Raw genomic sequence first — 18,949 nt, 5'->3', positions numbered from 1 at the left:
CAAATGCCCTCAATATCTACATCTCCTTCAACATTCACAATTCTGGTTTATACAAGACACTAGACTACACTGACAGCTTTTTGGAAAAAAAATAGCTGAAGGAAATGCTTCCAAAAAGTATTAAATAACATTTCTAATAGTGCATCTGCCTGATATATGCAGCTTTGGAGAGAAACCTCAGTGGTCCAGTAAAACATTGTTCTGTTTGTTGCTTAGGCAATTCTAAAAGAAGTCCATTGATAATGCACAGGGACATCTGCTTAATGGTGTATGCCCATACATTTATCAATCACTGTTTTAACTTAAACCATAGGGGTTAATCTGTACTGGCAGTTAGTCTTTGCTGACTTGCTCCTAATTATGGGCACTCTGAGTTGATTGCCAGTTGAATTATAGAGTCATAGAGATGTACAGCATGGAAACAGACCCTTCGGTCCAATCCATCCATGCCGAGCAGATATCCCAACCCAATCTAGTCCCACCTGCCAGCATCCGAACCATATCCCTCCAAACCCTTCCTATTCATATACCCATCCAAATGCCTCTTAAATGTTGCAATTGTACCAGCCTCCACCACATCCTTTGGCAGCTTATTCCATACGCGTATCACCCTCTGCATGAAAATGTTGCCCCTTAGGTCTCTTTTATATCTTTCCCCTCTCACCCTAAACCTATGCCCTCTAGTTCTGGACTCCCCGACCCCAGGGAAAAGACTTTGTCTATTTATCCTATCCATGCCCCTCATAATTTTGTAAACCTCTATAAGGTCACCCCTCAGCCTCCGACGCTCCAGGGAAAACAGCCCCAGTCTGTTCAGCCTCTCCCTGTAGCTCAAATTCTCCAACCCTGGCAACATCCTTGTAAATCTTTTCTGAATCCTTTCAAGTTTCACAACATCTTTCTGATAGGAAGGAGACCAGAATTGCATGCAATATTCCAGCAGTGGCCTAACCAATGTCCTGTACTCAATACTCTGACCAATAAAGGAAAGTATACCAAACGCTGCCTTCACTATCCTATCTACCTGTGACTTCACTTTCAAGGAGCTATGAACCTGCACTCCAAGGCCTCTTTGTTCAGCAACACTCTCTAGGACCTTACCATTAAGTGTATAAGTCCTGCTAAGATTTGCTTTCCCAAAATGCAGCACCCTGCATTTATCTGAATTAAACTCCATCTGCCACTTCTCAGCCCATTGGCCCATCTGGTCCAGATCCTGTTGTAATCTGAGGTAACCCTCTTCGCTGTCCACTACACCTCCAATTTTGGTGTCATCTGCAAACTTACTAACTGTACCTCTTATGTTCGCATCCAAATCATTTATGTAAATGACAAAAAGTAGAGGGCCCAGCACCAATCCTTATGGCACTCCACTGGTCACAGGCCTCCAGTCTGAAAAACAACCCTCCACCACCACCCTCTGTATTCTACCTTTGAGCCAGTTCTGTATCCAAATGGCTAGTTCTCCCTGTATTCCATGAGAGCTAACCTTACTAATCAGTCTCCCATGGGGAACCTTGTCGAATGCCTTACTGAAGTCCATATGGATCACATCTACTGCTCTGCCCTCATCAATTATCTTTGTTACTTCTTCAAAAAACTCAATCAAGTTTGTGAGACATGATTTCCCACGTACAAAGCCATGTTGACTATCCCGAATCAGTCCTTGTCTTTCCAAATACATGTACATCCTGTCCCTCAGGATTCCCTTCAACAACTTGCCCACCACCGAGGTCAGGCTCACCGGTCTGTAGTTTCCTGGCTTGTCTTTACCGGCCTTCTTAAACAGTGGCACCACATTTGCCAACCTCCAGTCTTCCGGCACCTTACCTGTGACTATCGATGATACAAATATCTCAGCAAGAGGCGCAGCAGTCACTTCTCTAGCTTCCCACAGAGTTCTCGGGTACACCTGACCAGGTCCTGGGGATTTATCCACTTTTAACCGTTTCAAGACATCCAGCACTTCCTCCTCTATAATCTAGACATTTTGCAAGATGTCACCTTCTATTTCCCTACAGTCTATATTTTCCATATCCTTTCCACAGTAAATACTGATGCAAAATATTTATTTAGTATCTCCCCCATTTTCTGTGGCTCCACGCAAAGGTCGCCTTGCTGTGGGTCTTTATTTATTCAAACCGATGTGTGTATTGCCTACTCCTTGCCCGCTTAGGCTTTGGAGGGGACATATGTATAAATGTATTGTTACTCTCTTTTAAGCCTTTAAATTTTAATTTAGATTGAACTACCTTTTTGCTGCGTGTGCTGGAACTTGGTACATCTTTGCATTCCAGTTTTACATAGGAATTACACACTATTATATCCCAAGAGCCTAGCTGCAACACTGATTGGAATATGCATCATTTTGAATAATAAAACATGAAAACATGCTGTGCTTTTGGGTCAGACATTGCAGATAACATTCAGTTAGGACACATGATTTCCTCCTTCATAACACAGATGGTTGGATGGATGCTATGAGCAAGTTAGAAAGGAACTGCGTGAGTTTTTTAAAAATTACAATATCACAATTTAATATAAGGAAATATGAGGTAATCTACTTTGGATCTGAGTAAGACAAATCAGCATATTTTCTTAATGAATAGAGACTAGAGCTATGAAACTGAGGGGATTTCTGTGCTCTTGTAAGCACATCACCGAAGTATAAAAAGCAATTGTAAAAGTTAATGGGATGTTGATTGTATCTCAAGTGATTTAAAATTCAAAAGTATGGAAGTAATTCTACAGTTGTTCAAATTTAATCAGGCTTCAACTAATATTGTATGCTGCATTTAGTTTGTGTTCCAAACCTCAACAAAGGTAATAAAAGAAACAAAGTGCTGAAGAAACTCAACTCGTTAGGTGGCATCTCTGAAGAGAGAAAAAGAGTTAATGTTATGTGTCCAGTGATTATGGAACTGAATGTTGGTGAAGACATGTGCACTATACCATTGAAAGGAGAACAGAAGGGTGGGTCAGGAAATATTGAGGAAATTTGGAGATGAAAAGTACCATAGAACAAGATACAAAGGAAGTAGAAATGGTTGTGGGAAAGAAGAGGCACAACGTGATCACAGGTGCTAATTACAAGATTGTGTGTGTTGCGGGGAGGTTTGGGAGGGGAAGAAATATTGGCTGTATGACTGGATCAAAAAAATGTGACTTATGAGGACAGCTAGTGTAAACATGACTTAAATTCCTTTGAGCCCGTCTGGTTTGCTAATGTCCTTCAGGAAGGATATGTGCCATCCTCACGTGTTGTGGATTATCTGTGACTCCAGAGCTATAGCAATGTAGTTGACTCTTAGCTGCTCTCTGAAATGGTCTAACGAGCCACCCAGTTGTGTCAATTGCTATGAAGTTTCAACAAAGAAATGAAGCCATTCAGACCACCTGCCATTGACCCAGGCAGAAACAACAACAGCAAAAACAGCCTTGTCAAGCTTTAAAGTCCTCCTAAACCTAACCCATCTGGGGGCGTCTACCAAAATTGGGAGAGCCGTCTCACAGACTAGTCTAACAAAAGCCTGACATAGTTAGCTTCATGGAATCATGCCTCACAACGTCCCAGACACCACCATCATCCCTGGATATGTTTTCGCACCTTCAGGGCCGACCCAACAGAGGTGATAGCACTGCAGAATGCAGTGGTATGTAACCCTGAGAGTCCTCAGCATTGATCCTGAACCCTGTGAAATCTCGTGGTATCAGGTTAAACGTGGGTACAGAAACCTCCTGCTGATCACCTTCCTTGACTGATGAATCAGAACTCCTCACTGTTGAACAACACTTGGAGGAACCATTGAGGGTGGCAAGAATATAATATGTAATCTGGGTAGGGGATTTCAATGTCCACCACAAACAGTGGCTCGGCAGCAGCACTACTGATTGATCTGGTTGGGTCCTAAAGTACCCTAATTGGTCCTAATTGCAACAGTCTTCAGCCAGAACTGCTGAGTGGATGAACTATCTCCAGTGGTCCTCGGCACAGTGGCTCAGTGCCTAGCACTGCTGCCACACAGTGCCAGAGACCCGGGTTTAATTCCACCTTCCGGTAACTGTCTGTGTGCAGTTTGCACGTTCTCCCCATGTCTGCATGAGTTTCCTTCAGGTGCTCTGGTTTCCTCCTGTAGTCCAAAGATATGCAAGTTAGTGGATTTGACATGCTAATTGCTCATAGTATCCAGGAATGTGTGGGCTAGTTGGATTAGCCATGGGAGGTGTCGGGTTGCAAGAATAGGGTGGGATGCTCTTCGGAGAGTCATTGTGGACTTGTTGGGCCGAATGGCCTCTTTCCACACTGTATGGAATCTAGGATTCTAGTTAGTCAATATAGTAGCTATCACCAACCAATGAACTTGTGTTTGTGTAATATCACTTTTGTGCTTGGCCCTGGTATTCCAAATGATTAAAGAATATGATTGAATAGATATCAAGAAACTATTAAATCTGGAGGAGAAATGCAGAACTCCAGACCATAATAAAATTGTTAAAAGATCATTCAGAAGTGAAATCGGGAGCACTTCTTCAAATTCTGGAAAGTCAGAACTAGCCAAAAACACCTGTGAATATGGGAGTCAGTTGAAATTTTCAAATTGTGGGATTGTTTTCCAAATGCAGATGATGTAGCTTCATGGTGTGTCATTGAGAAATTGTTAGTATCTATTATTAAGGAAGTAATGACAGGGCATTTGAAATGTCAAAACATAATCCATCAGAGTTGGCATGGTTTTATAAAGGGTAAATATTTTTTAGCTAATTTGCTATAGTTCTTCGAAGATGTAACAATCAAGAAGGATTTGGGGCTCCTGTAGATGTAGTTCATCTGTACTTCCAGGAGGCTTTTGATAAGATGCCCTACAAAAGGTTAATGCACAAGGTAAGATCACGTGGTTGGGGTATTTTATTAGTTTGGATAGAGGATTAGCCAATCAACAGAAAGTAGAGAGTCGAACTAAATGGGTCTTTTTCTAGTTGTCAGGATGTAGCTCGTTGGCTGCCGTGGGGTTGGAACCTCTGGTCCAACTATTTGCAATCTACGTTTATGACGTGGATACAGGAATAGAAAATACTATAGCCAGGTTTGTAGATGACATGAAAATAGGTGGGAAAGTAAACTGTAATAAATAAACAAGAAATTTACAAATGGATATAGATTGGTTCAGTGAAAAGGCCACAATTTGGTAGGTCAAGTTTAACATGCGCAAGTGTGAGATTATCTATTTTGGTCAGTGTAGTAGAAAGATAACATAATATCTAATGAAATTTCATGGTGCTTCTGTGCACAGAGATCTGGGTGACCTCGTGTATGAATCGCAGAAAACTAGTACGCAGATAGTAAGGAAAGCAAATGGAATTTTAGCATTTATGGCTAAAGGAATGGAGTATAAAGGTGAGGAAGTGCTTACTGTAACTGTACAAAGCATTGATGAGACTGCGACTGGAGTATCGCTTCCAATTTGTTCCTCTTACTTGAGGATGGATGTAGTTGCATTGGAGGCAGGTCAGGGGAGGTTCTCAAGATTGACTCCAGAGATTAGGGGTTTTGTCTTATAAAGTGAGAATGAGCAGTTTATACTCTCTGAAGTTTACAAGAATGAAGAGATCTGATTAAGGAATACATGCTAAAGGGGATTGAGAAAGTAGATATACAGAGGACGTTTCTCATGGGGGAATCTAGAAGTTTTAGGATAAGGAGTAGCAGATTTAAAACAAATGAGAAATTACTTCTCTTGAAGGGTTGTGAATCTGTGGAATTCACTACCCCAGAATGCAGTGGATGTTGGGATATTAAGGAGGAGAGAGGTTTTTAATTAATAATGGGTGAAAGGTTATGAAGAGTGAGCAGGAAAGTAGAGTTGAAGCCAAGATGAGATCGCTCATAATTGTATTACATGGCGGAGCAAGCTCAAGAGGCTGAATGGCCTACTCCTGTTTCTAGTTCTTATGGAAACAATAATTTGGGATAGAATTAATAATTACATGGACAAATATGGGTTCATTAGTGATGGTGAGCATAGTTTCATGCAGAAGAATCATTATTAATTAACTTGCTGGAATACTTTATAGAGGTAACAGAGAGGGTTGATGAGAGTAATGCTGTTAATGTTTTCTCAAAAGACATTCAATACAGTGCCATGCAACAGACTTGTGAGAAAAGTTATGGCTCATAGAATAAAAGGGACAGTAGCAATGTGAATGTATGTTTGGCTGAGTGAAAGGAAACACTATGGTTAATAGATATTTTTCAAGCCGGAAGAAGGTTTATAGTTGAGTTCCCTCAGGGTCGGTATTGGAATCCCTGCTTTTCTGGATTTATTTAATGATCTAGATCTTGAAATGCAAGAGACAATTTAAAGTTTGTAAACAATTTAAAACTTGGAAGCATTATAAGCTATAAGGAGGACAGCATAGAATTTCAGATGGGTATTGACAAATTGGTGGGGATGGGGGATACGTTGATTGCAGAGAAGCATGAGGTAGTCCATTTTGTTAGAAATAAAATGGCAAGATGGTATAAAATAAGGAGCAATTACCAAAAATGACACCATAACTTCCATGCATGCACAGATATCAACTGGCTATGACAGTCCTGTTCACCAGCCCTCCTATGCTCTTCTGATCGCTCCCTTCCTCCTCCCTTTTGGCCCCTGACTGTTTCACCACCTCATCCTGTGCCTGATAAAATCACTACATGCATTGACAGGCCTGGTAATGTCAACACTGTATTCCTGAATATGTATACTTGTTGCTCCACTGGTAACAGTGTTCAGATTAAACATAACTTTAAAACAAAATGCTACTCTAAAGGGTATTCAGGAGGAGAAAAACCTGGTTGTCTATTTACATAATTCAGTACAGGTGGTAGGACAAGTGGACAAAGGGGTTAACAAAGCAAATAGTGTATTCTGCTTTCTCAATACGGGTATAGAATACAAGAGAGGGGTGGCTATGTTGAACTTATATAAGATTCTAGTTAAACCCAACTAGAGTATTGTGTACAGTTCTGGATGCTACATTTTAAGGAAAATATGAACACGTTAGAGAGAAATGTTCATGGGAATGGTCCCAGGGATGAGAATCTGCAATTATGAAGATAGATTGGAAAATGAAGACTGTTCTCCTTGGAGAGGAAAAGTCTAAAAAGAGACTTAGTGGAAATATTGAAATAATGAGGGATCTGCACAGAGCGGATGGGAAGAAACCATTCCAGCCCATGGATCAAGAACAATAGGGCACTGATTTGAAATGATTTGTAAATGAATTAAATATGATTTGAGAAAAAACTGTTTACACAGAGTGAGTTTAGGCCTGAAATGCACTGCCTGGGGGTGTGGTGGAAGCAGGTTCAATTAGTTGATTGTTTGAATAGAAATAACATGATGGTTATGTGGTACTGGCAGGAAAATGATACAAAATCAGTGCAGACATGATGGGCTGAATGGTTGCCTTCTGCCCAATAACAATTCTGTGATTATAATTCACTAATGTAACTTATTACACCAAATGTTTTCATTTGGTAGTAAACCTATCAATTGTAGTATTTGTTAATGGTTTGAGGAAAATTAATTGTTTTTTTGCATCTTATATGTGTGATTCAGTCATGGGGTTTCTAAGGCTGTGAAACTATTTTCTATCCAATGTATTATCTGGCTGTTAAAATATAACAGATGGTCCTCTCCATGACCTTCTCCAATACTAACAATCTTTATTTCTTGCACACACAGGGAGGGCTCTGTTGTCTTTTGGAATGTGGAAGATAAAGCAGTAAGTTGAATCACACTGCATGTATCTAGGGTATTGTTTACTTATGCTGCTTTTAACTGCATGTTTACCCCAATTCCTACTTCTAACTCTGGCATGAAACATTCATCATGTCCATTTATTGGACTGCTTTGCTTTTCTACTGATGGCACACATTCCTTGTTCTGGCGAGTAGTGGCCTCATTCTCTGAGATTTTCTTTCTACTGCAACATCTTACAGTTCTAATTGTGGGAATAACTGCCCATTTTCAAGTAGATACAATCGTATTAAAAATTTAGCTAAATATTTCCAAAACACATTGCAATGTTAAAACTGTCCCTCTCCTATGTACCAGAAAAGAACAAAGAAATAGTGATAAATTAATTTATTAATTCAGTGACAAAAAGTTGGTGCAGTATATTTCTTATGTAATAACTGTAAATAGACCTTGACTTGCTGATTGAGTAATTTTAATGGGGACAATAAATTATTGAGTTAGTGTCAGCATTAAAGTTATGCTTATTAAGAAAATGTTGAATCTTCGAGGTTGAGATAATGGAATTTGTATTTCATTTGGTTTCTAATATTTTGCAAATTATGTTTTATGAAAATTCTTTAAGAAAGTAAACATGAATTATATTTCTAGTCTGTTATTTAAAACAGTCTCCAAATTCTCTACCTTCAGGTGAAACGTGTAATGCAAATCTTGGAGCCACATGAGATCCAGCCTTATGAAATCGCTTTGGTTCATTGGGAAAATGAGGAAGTTAATTACCGGATTGCAGAGTAAGAGCTGTATTATTTTAAATACAAACAGAAAATGCTGGAAATGCTTAACCGGTTAGGCAACATCTGAGGAGAGAGAAACAAAATTTAACATTTCACGTTTTGTGACCTTACGTCAAAGCAGACGTGAAACATTATCTCTGTTTTTCTCTCTCCACAGATGGGGCCAGGAAAAGGAAGTATTTAAATCTAATAGGATCCCAAAATGTTTCCCTTCAGCAAATGTGGAAATGCTGGATATTCCAGTAAGACAGCTGTATTTTGGGACCTATCTCATAAGGTGCTGATATCTATAATTGTGCTTTGGAGGAATGGAGTGAGTGCTGGTGTTTCTCAGGAGTGCTGTCCTACTTCCACTCTCTTCTGCAGAGTCCAGGCATTTAGAATCTAGAAGAAGAGAAGAGGAACAAAGGTCAACACTGCATGGAAATTCTAGGTAATAATGGAGTGCTATAATTGCTTAAGGATAGAGAAAAAGTATATAAAATAAGCAAACATCCCACTGAAAGTTGTCTCTGACTTTGCCATATCCAGTAGTCATTGATCTGCCTAGTGCAGTTATTTCCCTTGTTTGTTTCTACAACTGGGTGTTAGCCTATATTTCTTTTAGAAAGGTAGGTCCTTCCTCTGCTCTAATCCGCCCCAGTTTCTGAATGTCATATTCTCAGTGGCGATGTGTTACCACGGTGTGTTGGAAATGTTATTAGAATACATCAGAGACCATCATCCGATAAGAGAGAGATAGAGAGGGGATGCAAGATGTGAGCAGGCTGATGAGTGATATATAAGAAAGTGGTTCTAGAATGAAATGTAAAGATAGTTAACAAATACTCTGCAAGGGACAAGGCAATAATTCTGTGTGATTAGAATAAAATTAATACAGTAGAGAAGCAAATGGAGTAAAGGAAGGAAGTGCTACGGCAATTACTAAAGCAGAGAAAATGCAATAGGAATAGTTCATTCAGCATTGTCTACTTGTGGCATTGAGCCATTGTTCTTTGACATGATATTGTCTGCTGTCTTACTGCGGCATTTGCAGCATCTTCCTGCTACCCAAGGGAAACCATGTCCTCAACTTTTCCACAAGCAGCAACTTGCAAGCTTTTGCCAAAATATTTTTCCCTAAGTACCTTCCAAGTAGCAGCCCAGATTTGCACAAAGACGCTCCTCCTTAATATGTGTGTTCATTCTAATTGGGTGCTGAACATCTGGAAAATCCTGCCCTCCAGACAGGCAGAGTGCCAATCACCACTGGAAACATGTCGACAAGCCTGCAATGAAATATATTTCTCAGACAGAGATGACATTGGGATGGTAGTCCAGTCACCCACTCGAAACTTGGCCTTGGAAAAAATTAATTTCAGCATCAATTTTACAAAGGTAAATTGTCATATGCAAATACTGCCACTGGGTAGTGGGCTTTGGCAAGATGAGGAAACTCCATTCAAGTTTCACAGTCTTCTGAATCATCAAATTGCTGGCATTGCAAATGATGTGGTCCATGACAAGAAGTTACCGTACTTGTTAGCAACACTGTATATATTATGTGTGTGTGTATACAGAAGAACCTCAATTATCCGAAAATTGGACTATCCAAAGGAGATCTCGAGGTCCCGATAGGAACATTACATCAAAGACGTGTTTCCAGCATTGATCGTGTCTTTTGTTTACGGTGATTAAATAGGCAGCATCTCCAAATGACTGACTGCCCACCCGCTCTCTCTCCTCCCACACTTTCCCTGGAGTTTTACAGAGGGGTGTATCCTAAACACACCTCTTTTTCCCCACTTCCCCAGATAACCTCTCCAACATTGTCCTGTAGAGGGCAAAGGTGGAACCTGTCAAAAAGGTGCAGTAAAAAGTTGTATGTGTGTCTGTGTCTGCGTGTGTGCTATTTGGAGGCTTACCCCACAAAGGCAGCAGCAGCAACAGTCTTGTTGCTCGTGTCCAGTTCGGCTGACTCGGAGAGGAGATGGTGGCGTTGGACGGGTCGGAAGAGCAGTGTTGCATGGGCTTGGGGGCGGGGGCTCATGCATTGTGTGTTGCTGCCATCTCCTGAACAAGGAGCAGACTTTAAAAACTCCGAGCCCCAGAGGAAAGGCATTTAATCGATTAACTGAATAATTGATTAGCCGAACAAAATAGTGCCCACCCATCACGTTCGGATAATGGAAGTTCTCCTGTATGCACACACAGACCGTCTATCTGTTGGAGTTTGTAAAATCTCGCATAAACAGTTTGATATCCGTTTATATGTAGCAATGTTCTGAAATTGTTTAAACTGAAATTCTGAATGTCAAAATGAAAATATTTGTCCTGCCATTTGAGCATGTTCAGCATTCCTTTGGAGTCATCATCATTGGTAGCAATTAAAGACTCAGCATTATCACTGAATGAATGGTCATACTTCAAATCCATTAATTCACCGACTCTTCATCTGTGTGCAGCATTTCAGTGTGTAAAATTCTTGAGTTAAATTTTCCTTGGCTCCATAGTGTCAAGTTTGGAGGTGAGGGACTAGGAAAACAGAAGGAACTGCATTGGGCAACTTTCATCACATTTGCCTCACTGGGACCTTTCTATGAAGGCAGACAGCCAATTAATATAGTTAAGGCTGCAACTAGGGGCAATGTTTACAACCTCACCATCATTGGAGATGGCTTCTGTTCAGCAGGTTGAGAGGCATTGAAGCTGGAGGTTCCATGCTCCATAAATGGGACCACCAGCAGAAAAGGCCATACACAAGGTCCCAAAAATCTACCCAGATGGGTTTCCATTCCATTTCTAATGCCTCATACCTATGTATGCAGCCAACCTGTTTGGCAATGTCTACCTCTCTCGGTAGGGCTGCTGGAGTTCTTGAGCTATCTGGTCTCTGCTTGAATCAGCGGCATTTTTAGTAGGACATCAATGATGGCAATGGCAGATTAAGTGGCTGCCTTCAAGAAGATTGTGATGCAGCTTTCACTACTGGCGTGTGCGAAAGATCCAAATTCCCATTTGGTCCTGACATTGGGGTCCTAAGGCCCATCAGAAAATCCAGCTTGTTTCAATTTTAGTGAAAATGTGTAAATATCTAACTCTATTTCCGAGATACATAGAAATGGAAAGTCACATGATGATGTTTAGATGCTAGACATTCCCAGAGTTGTATAATATGCATGACTCCTTGCACCAAATATTTTGTGGAACACAGCTCAAGGTCTGTGAACAAACTGTATCTGAGTTGTTTTGAAATCCTGTTTTAAACAGCATTTTTGAATGTAGCCTGGATATCTTAAAGGTTATGTATACCTATGTGTGACTGTTAAAGATATTAGCTTAAAATATTTCTTTGCAGTGTATTACTGTGACTAAGCCTAGTAATACAAACAGTTAAATCCTTTCTGAAGCAATACAGTTTTTTTTTATTGAATTTACTGGGCAAGGTTTTCGCACCACAGGGTGGCACAAATTAAGTCAGTGATACAGATGGCATAGCCATCCATGAGCAATCTTTCATTCCCTTGGGTCAAAATTAAACTGCAGACTGTTCTACTAGAGCAGCAGGATGCCATTTCCACCTTAGATCAAGGAACATGGTTTGCTGCTTTTTGTACTTCCTTTGTCACTATCCTTGAATTTAGATTTTTGTTTTACTGATAGATTTGCAGTCCAAATGGCTTGAAATATTCTTAATTTGAAAAGATCCCTATGGGGCACCTAGAGAAAATGAAGAAGTTTAATTTTTTTCACATTAGCAAACTAGCCTGATCCCAAGTAAGTAAGCGACCTTCTAGTCGACAGGTTAGAATGAAACATTTTTCTAAGTCTCAGTTAGTCACTTTGTACAGAAACTGTTTCATTTCAATTTTAACCCAGTTCATCCTTCCAATTCTTCTTTCAATTTTATATTACAATAATTCTTTAAGTTTTTTCATTTGGCTAATGTGATGGTGAGTCACTGAAATGTATTCACACAAAGTTGCTGATGTTCTTTAACCACAAAACAAGGTCATGAAAGCCATATATATAAGACAGTTCGAAAGATCTTAATACAAACAGCAGCTTCCACTCCACCCCCCCCCCCCCCCCCCCCAGTTTCTTCTATTTGGATTGTGACTTTGAGTCCTTTGGCATACACCTTTGACAATTCCAGTGGCCTAAATTTTCAGTTATAATAACTTGAAGATTTTTATCCAAATTCTTCTGGCTCAGAAACTCCACAAAACATCCAGGTATCTGTTGAAGAGTCATCTAGACTCTAATGTTAGCTTGCTTTCAGTCCATGGATGCTGCCTGACCCAGTGTGATCTCCAGCATTTTTTGTTTTCAGTTCAGATTCCAGCACGTGCAATAATTTGCTCCTACTGGGTACTGATATCTGGTTCTCATGAACTTAAATCTTAATTCCCGAGGAGAAGCTGTTCTAGTTTCTGAACTGAAGTCTTCGTTCTTCTGAACTGAGACTTTGAACCTTCTGTTGTAAGGTCAAAACTAACCTAATGGCTTTTTGGTCTGTTGTGAACTCAGCAATACACACGTTAAATCTAATGCTACAGAGCTTCTTCCAGGCATTTGACTACAATCACATGCTTAGAATTGGGTACACTTAGGTCACTGTTTCAAATAACTTTCTGATCTGCTTATAAAATTACCTTCACAGAACTAACCCATGTGCATCTGCCACTATTATATTTTATGATTTGGATTTAAAATGCATAATACGCTCTCATCACACGCCATTTAAGAAACAGTGGAAACTCTGATTAAAGATTCAAGTTCCTACAATGATTTTCTAAATTCTGTGCTCGACCATTTTGATTATTTAGAAAGATTCATATAGCTCTTTTTCTAAAAATGCAGGAACAAATATTTAGAAAATAATTCTATTTAGAAAAACTAAAACAAAAAAAATTGAACAGGCCTGCTTCAGGGAATACTGGAAAATCTGCTGCTGAATAGCAAAACATAAACCAAGTAAAGCAAATATATATGTGAAATCAAGGAAAACATAGGAAAGTGTTCCCTCTGTCCAAATAAAGATGTTCTACAGAGAATTTCCTGAAAACAGGATCTCATATTGAAATACGGCAAGCATACTTAGTTGCGTTGAGATATGTAGTGCTTCTATTTTATAATCTAAAGATCAGTATGATACAAAAAACAATAATGAAGAGCTCCCAACTAAAGTGTTCACACAAAGTTGTCATCTGGTTTATTTTTTTGACAATTCTGAGATTAATCTCCTAACTCCAGATAATGTGGAAAGAGATTGGCTCTTTTTTTGAAATGTCTCGACAGCACATTTTCTATTTGTTCTTCATTCAGTAGCTGAGGTCACTGCAGCAGTATTGGTTGTGATTCATGTGACTGCTTGAATGTCCACATCTCAATTATCTCCCAAATAGATAATAAATATTACATCATGTGTATGTAAACTAAGGCTTTATTTTGGTCATTTGCTCGTGAATTTGAGAACAAATGTTAGTAATGCAAATTAAAGTTTTCAAGACTGTTTATCTCATCTTACTGTCTCCTTTAGAACTGAAAAACCCACTTAGAGAAGTTTGACTGTTTACACCCCACAGAAGTGCATTTAAGTTATCATTGGACAGACATATGGACATACATAGTGGGATGGGCTTCAGATTAGTATGACAGGGCGGCACAACATCGAGGGCCGAAGGGCCTGTACTGCGCTGTAATGTTCTATGTTCTATATCAAAGGAGAATTTATATGATTATTCAGCAGTTCCAGAACCTATTCTATATCAAATACGTATTTTAATGGAGGGACAATGTAAGAATGATTCATTTTGTGTACTTAGTATTCCAGTCAATTTATGGTTCTAAAGTGATGTGTTGAGAAGATCAATTTGAGCAAGTGATATGATATTGTTAGAATTTTCAAAATAAGCAAGAGTCAAATATCATCTTTATCATATACTCGTTTTCCACAGAGGGCATTCAAAGCTGCATAAAGGACAGATATTGTTGAACTCTGATCTGGAACTAGATGAATCTATTTTGGAGAAGTTTGCATTTTCAAATGCACTTTCCCTGTCAGGTGAGACACAAAGAGGTGGATGAACTTCTGATCCTACACATTTTTCTCGTTATATCCTCACGATTATTGTGCATAATCAGTTTCAATGCATCACTCTAATATTCCTGAATATACCATATTCAACCAATTTTTAAATTGATATAGCATTGAGCCATCTGTATTAGTGATCATCTTTAGGTGTAATGTCTTGTATTCTTTCCCCAAAATTATTCTGCTTATTAAAATTACATTATATATGTGTTTTTGTATACTTTCTTTATTGTTGCAACTACGGTAGTATGCTGGAAATCAGTTACTGATACACACTCAGTTATCACAAAAGTTAAAGTTTGTTTTAAATTCATGCAGAATTCACTAATTTACCTATCTTCTAGGTCCAGGTTGACAGAAAACATGGATCAGGTTTCTGTACTAACAAGAATTACTATTACATGTAACTAGATTCTAGCTATAGGTAAATAGTTATGAACCGTCAGCATAAAACTTTACTGATTAAAACTCTAATCCCCTTAAAAACTTCACTTTAAACACTTTAGACAAGGGCAAAAACAAACAGGAATATTATGGGTGGAGGGAAAACTGGAAAAGCATTTAAGTAGTCTTTGTTCACCAGACCTGTTGAATTGGTTCTTGGGCTGAGCAGAAGGTTGCTTCTTGGACTTGACTTTTCAGATACCTCCACTGGTTTGCAAGAGGTATAGGATGGCTGGTTCACTGATTAAAGTTCTCTGATTTAGTGACTAAAAGATGCAACTTAGAGCGACTGCTGAAGGAAAGGTAAATGGGTTTTCTTCATGGTTAAAGAGGCTTGTTGCAGAGAACCAAAAACGTTCCTGCACAATTGGAGACCTGATGGCTTTGCTATATCTTGTCCACAGCCCCAGACTGTTCAAGTACCTGACAATCAATCACAGACAAAGATATTTATCATTGGTAACTGACCATTAATCACAAAATAATCTACTACTTGTTGCCAAACAATGCTCCATTTGTACACAATTCTTCAGATCCAATACATATTGTCCCACGACTGCTGAGACCAACAGTTGTGTACATGGTATTTACAATGAGGATCAGATTACATGTTTTCAAAACTATGTCAATATCCTTGAAATCCTTGGTTTTTAAAACCATTCTTTCCTCATTTCAGTCCATAACTTAAAAAAAACACTAAAGTGATACATTCTTTATATGATGCAGACAGAAGTGATTGATACTTACAGAAGTGCTGTATACATACCCTAACCCTTTATACTCAGCTACATAAACCACCTTTTTTGCTATTAACTGTGTGATTTGGTGACAATGTCACTTGTAGTAAGCAGGAAGTTGGACTTACTTAAGATCAAGCTGAGTTAATGGCAGGGGGAGTATAGGTTCCTGTCTCTGAAATTTTAAAGATAGTTTTGCAACTTCATTGCTATTTTCTGGGACTAACCCATAAGTCAACATATTTTTTGAATTTGGTTTCACTTACTGTCCTTTTGCAATCTTAAAGCTTTAAGAGTACACAGATGCATTGTTAATGATGTGATCTAATGTTGATGTTACAAAATGATATAAAATCCAATTTAGCATCAGCTATTATGTAGGAAATCTATGCACAATGTAGCTTTTCATTTTTTTGGCTCAAATTTTATGCAAGTTGCTAAAATCTTTGATGATTTTAAAAGTTTCTAATCTTGGTTGCAGTAAAACTTGCCATCTGGGAGGTGTCATTGGATAACTTTGTTGAGTCCATTCAATTCATTCCTGAGGTGAGCAATGTAGCATTTTCCTGCATCAGATTGTCAAGCATATTTTAAATAGATCTTGAAATTGAAATAAATTTGGGTATAATTGAAATATAAATGAAACACATGCGAAAGCCCGATAGCTGCCATGATTTCCACCTTGATTTGCTGGCATTAGCTGGAATTTATTAAATATGACTCCAGTCTTATTATTTTATCCCTCACCTTCAAAGTATTTCACAGCTTCCTCTGAAATTCAGTGAACAAGTGCATTGTCATTTAATACATGGAGGGGGCAGGTTCAATTCTTGGTCATTCCCAAGTTTGTCAGTCTCCATAACAAAGATTTTGGAGTGTTCGGATTGATCTTCATGTATAAACAACTGATAAGGGTAAAGTAAAACAGCACTGTAGGCATAGCTACACCAGCTGGATTGTAGCAGTTCAAGAAGTTTGTTATCACTTCTCAAGGATAACTAGGGATGAGCAACTGATGTCGACCTCATCAGTGATGCTTGCATTTCATGAAAGAACTAAAAAAAAGTAATTTGCACAATGGAAGAGATTAAAATGACTCTGTCAGGGCAGCGGGGAATACCGTGAATCAGTTCAGCAAAGACAGGAAGCTGCAGTTGCAGTTCAGATGTTTGGGAATGTGAGTGACCAGGAATTGGCAACCCTATGATGCAGGGCAAGGAAGGAGAAAGTAAAGAAGGTGAGAGGATGGTTCAGAAAAAGAAAAACTAAGTGGAAAGAGAAACACAACCTCCAGGATTGGGCAAGAAACCCATTCCAACTTCACTATGCATTTATGTGTGTGGGGAAAATGGGAACATTTTGATGTATGGGATGAGCAAGGCACCCTTGCATCATACGGTATCAGGATGAAGTAGAATTCCACTCACCATTTAAATCTACTAAATGCAATATTTAGAAATAATTTATGTATTACACAGAGCAAATCACCTTTCTTTGTGAAAATTTGGACAAGTATATAGGTCCACCTTAATTTGTTTTCCTAATAATGAGAAACAACCCAATCCCCTCATTTAATTATAAGTTTATCTCTACCTCATTTCCTGTGCTACATGTAAGATAGATCAAATTATTGAGGATTATTATAAAAGAAACAGCAATGGCATAAGAGACAGCCCCAAATTTCTTGAGTTTTGTGTGATGTAATTCTGTACTTTAGATGTAAATGTAACTTCTTGTCAATTTAAAAGAAATCTGAGTACCATTAAATAAATCCAGCTACAGTTAAATATAGCCCAATTTCACCCAACATGTCAAGTTAGCATGTTAAACTGTGATATTTTTACTGAAACTTATAGTATTTGTAAACTTTATCAATTCTTATGGTCAGATTCATACCATCAAAAGCTCTCTTAGCTTCATGGCATTTTGTCTTTTTATTCAGATGCTAAAATCAGGAAAACAAGTGAAACTTACACGTTCTGAAGTCATGAAGAAAATTGGTGAACTGTTTGCCTTGAGGTAAAAATAACTTCGTTCACTTCAGAAAATCTACCAATAAACAGATAGGAGCTTAATCTCTTGTTATTTGTTTCTAAGTAATGCAAAAGGGACGCGAAGATCATGAAGTTGATACTAATGTTCTATTACTAATATCATAACCTGATTTATCCACATTTGGTAGCCATGTTATTGCACCATCCTTGATTTTAATTATCCCACTTTGCTGACTGTGCCATCACCATGTTCCTCACTTTCCTCCTCAAAATATATCTTGGCCATATTTCAATGGGTGCCAAGCTTATCTCTGTGTTGTTTCTTAGTAGTTACTATTAAGATCCATACATTCAAACCAGCATTGAAGGGAAGTAAACTGATGAGAGAAATCATTAGATTAGGTATGAAATCTTCCAAGCGTCCTGCAGAGATAACAATAAATCAGTCTTTATCATAAGGAACTTTTTCAGAAGTCTGGCAAGGTTAAAGATTTGAGGTATGATGGAAATCCAAAATGGGGCACACAATGTATGATAATTGTCCATAATCTATAAACCAAAACACATACAAATACAAATAGTGGAATTGTTTATGTATTTTTTTTCAGGTTAAGAAATTATTATTATATCTTTAAAAAAAAACCCAAAGAACTGCAGATGCTGGAAAGCAGAAACGAAAAGAGAAATTCCTAGAAAAAGCTCAGTGAGTCTTGCAGCGTTTTTGTAGAGAAAGCCGAGTTAATGTTTCAGGTCTAGTGACACTTCTTCAGAACAGATTATTATATCTTATATTTTTTCTCTGCAAATTCTCTTTGTCTATATAGATAATAGTAACAAAATATTTTGTGGATATTAATGTTAGGGTTCAGAATTTCATCCACTGTAATCTGCCTGATGTTTTCCTAAATTTGTCTCTTTCAGACATCGTATAAATTTGAGTTCCGATCTCCTGATGACCCCTGATTTTTATTGGGACAGAGAAAACCTGGAACAGCTCTATGATAAAACTTGTCAATTTCTGAATATTAACCGACGTGTAAAGGTATGTGTTGTCCTAGGAAATAGTGACAAGCTACAATCTATGCATGTAAACAGCATAGAAATAACTCTGCTGCCAGTGGGGAAGCTGCACAGTTCGGCCACAGATTTCCAAAACTGCATT

At 38.5% G+C, this 18,949-nt stretch overlaps 1 protein-coding gene across 1 annotated transcript in view; it reads left to right on the top strand.

Annotated features, from left to right (window-relative positions):
• rmnd1 (required for meiotic nuclear division 1 homolog) overlaps positions 1–18,949 on the top strand; it is a 69,140-nt gene that overhangs the window by 39,434 nt on the left and 10,757 nt on the right. The window contains exons 6-11 of the mRNA XM_087991756.1: positions 7,731–7,770; positions 8,433–8,533; positions 14,476–14,582; positions 16,275–16,339; positions 17,736–17,812; positions 18,709–18,829. Of these exons, the coding sequence (XP_087847882.1) occupies positions 7,731–7,770; positions 8,433–8,533; positions 14,476–14,582; positions 16,275–16,339; positions 17,736–17,812; positions 18,709–18,829 (511 nt within the window). The remainder of the gene's footprint in view (positions 1–7,730; positions 7,771–8,432; positions 8,534–14,475; positions 14,583–16,274; positions 16,340–17,735; positions 17,813–18,708; positions 18,830–18,949) is intronic.

The sequence above is a fragment of the Chiloscyllium plagiosum genome, unplaced genomic scaffold, assembly GCF_037043375.1.
Source record: "Chiloscyllium plagiosum isolate Xiang-an unplaced genomic scaffold, Cpla_swu_hap1 HiC_scaffold_10, whole genome shotgun sequence".
Classification (NCBI taxonomy): domain Eukaryota; kingdom Metazoa; phylum Chordata; class Chondrichthyes; order Orectolobiformes; family Hemiscylliidae; genus Chiloscyllium; species Chiloscyllium plagiosum.
Note: the sequence above shows the minus strand (reverse complement) of the source record. Positions and strands in the feature narration are given on the sequence as shown.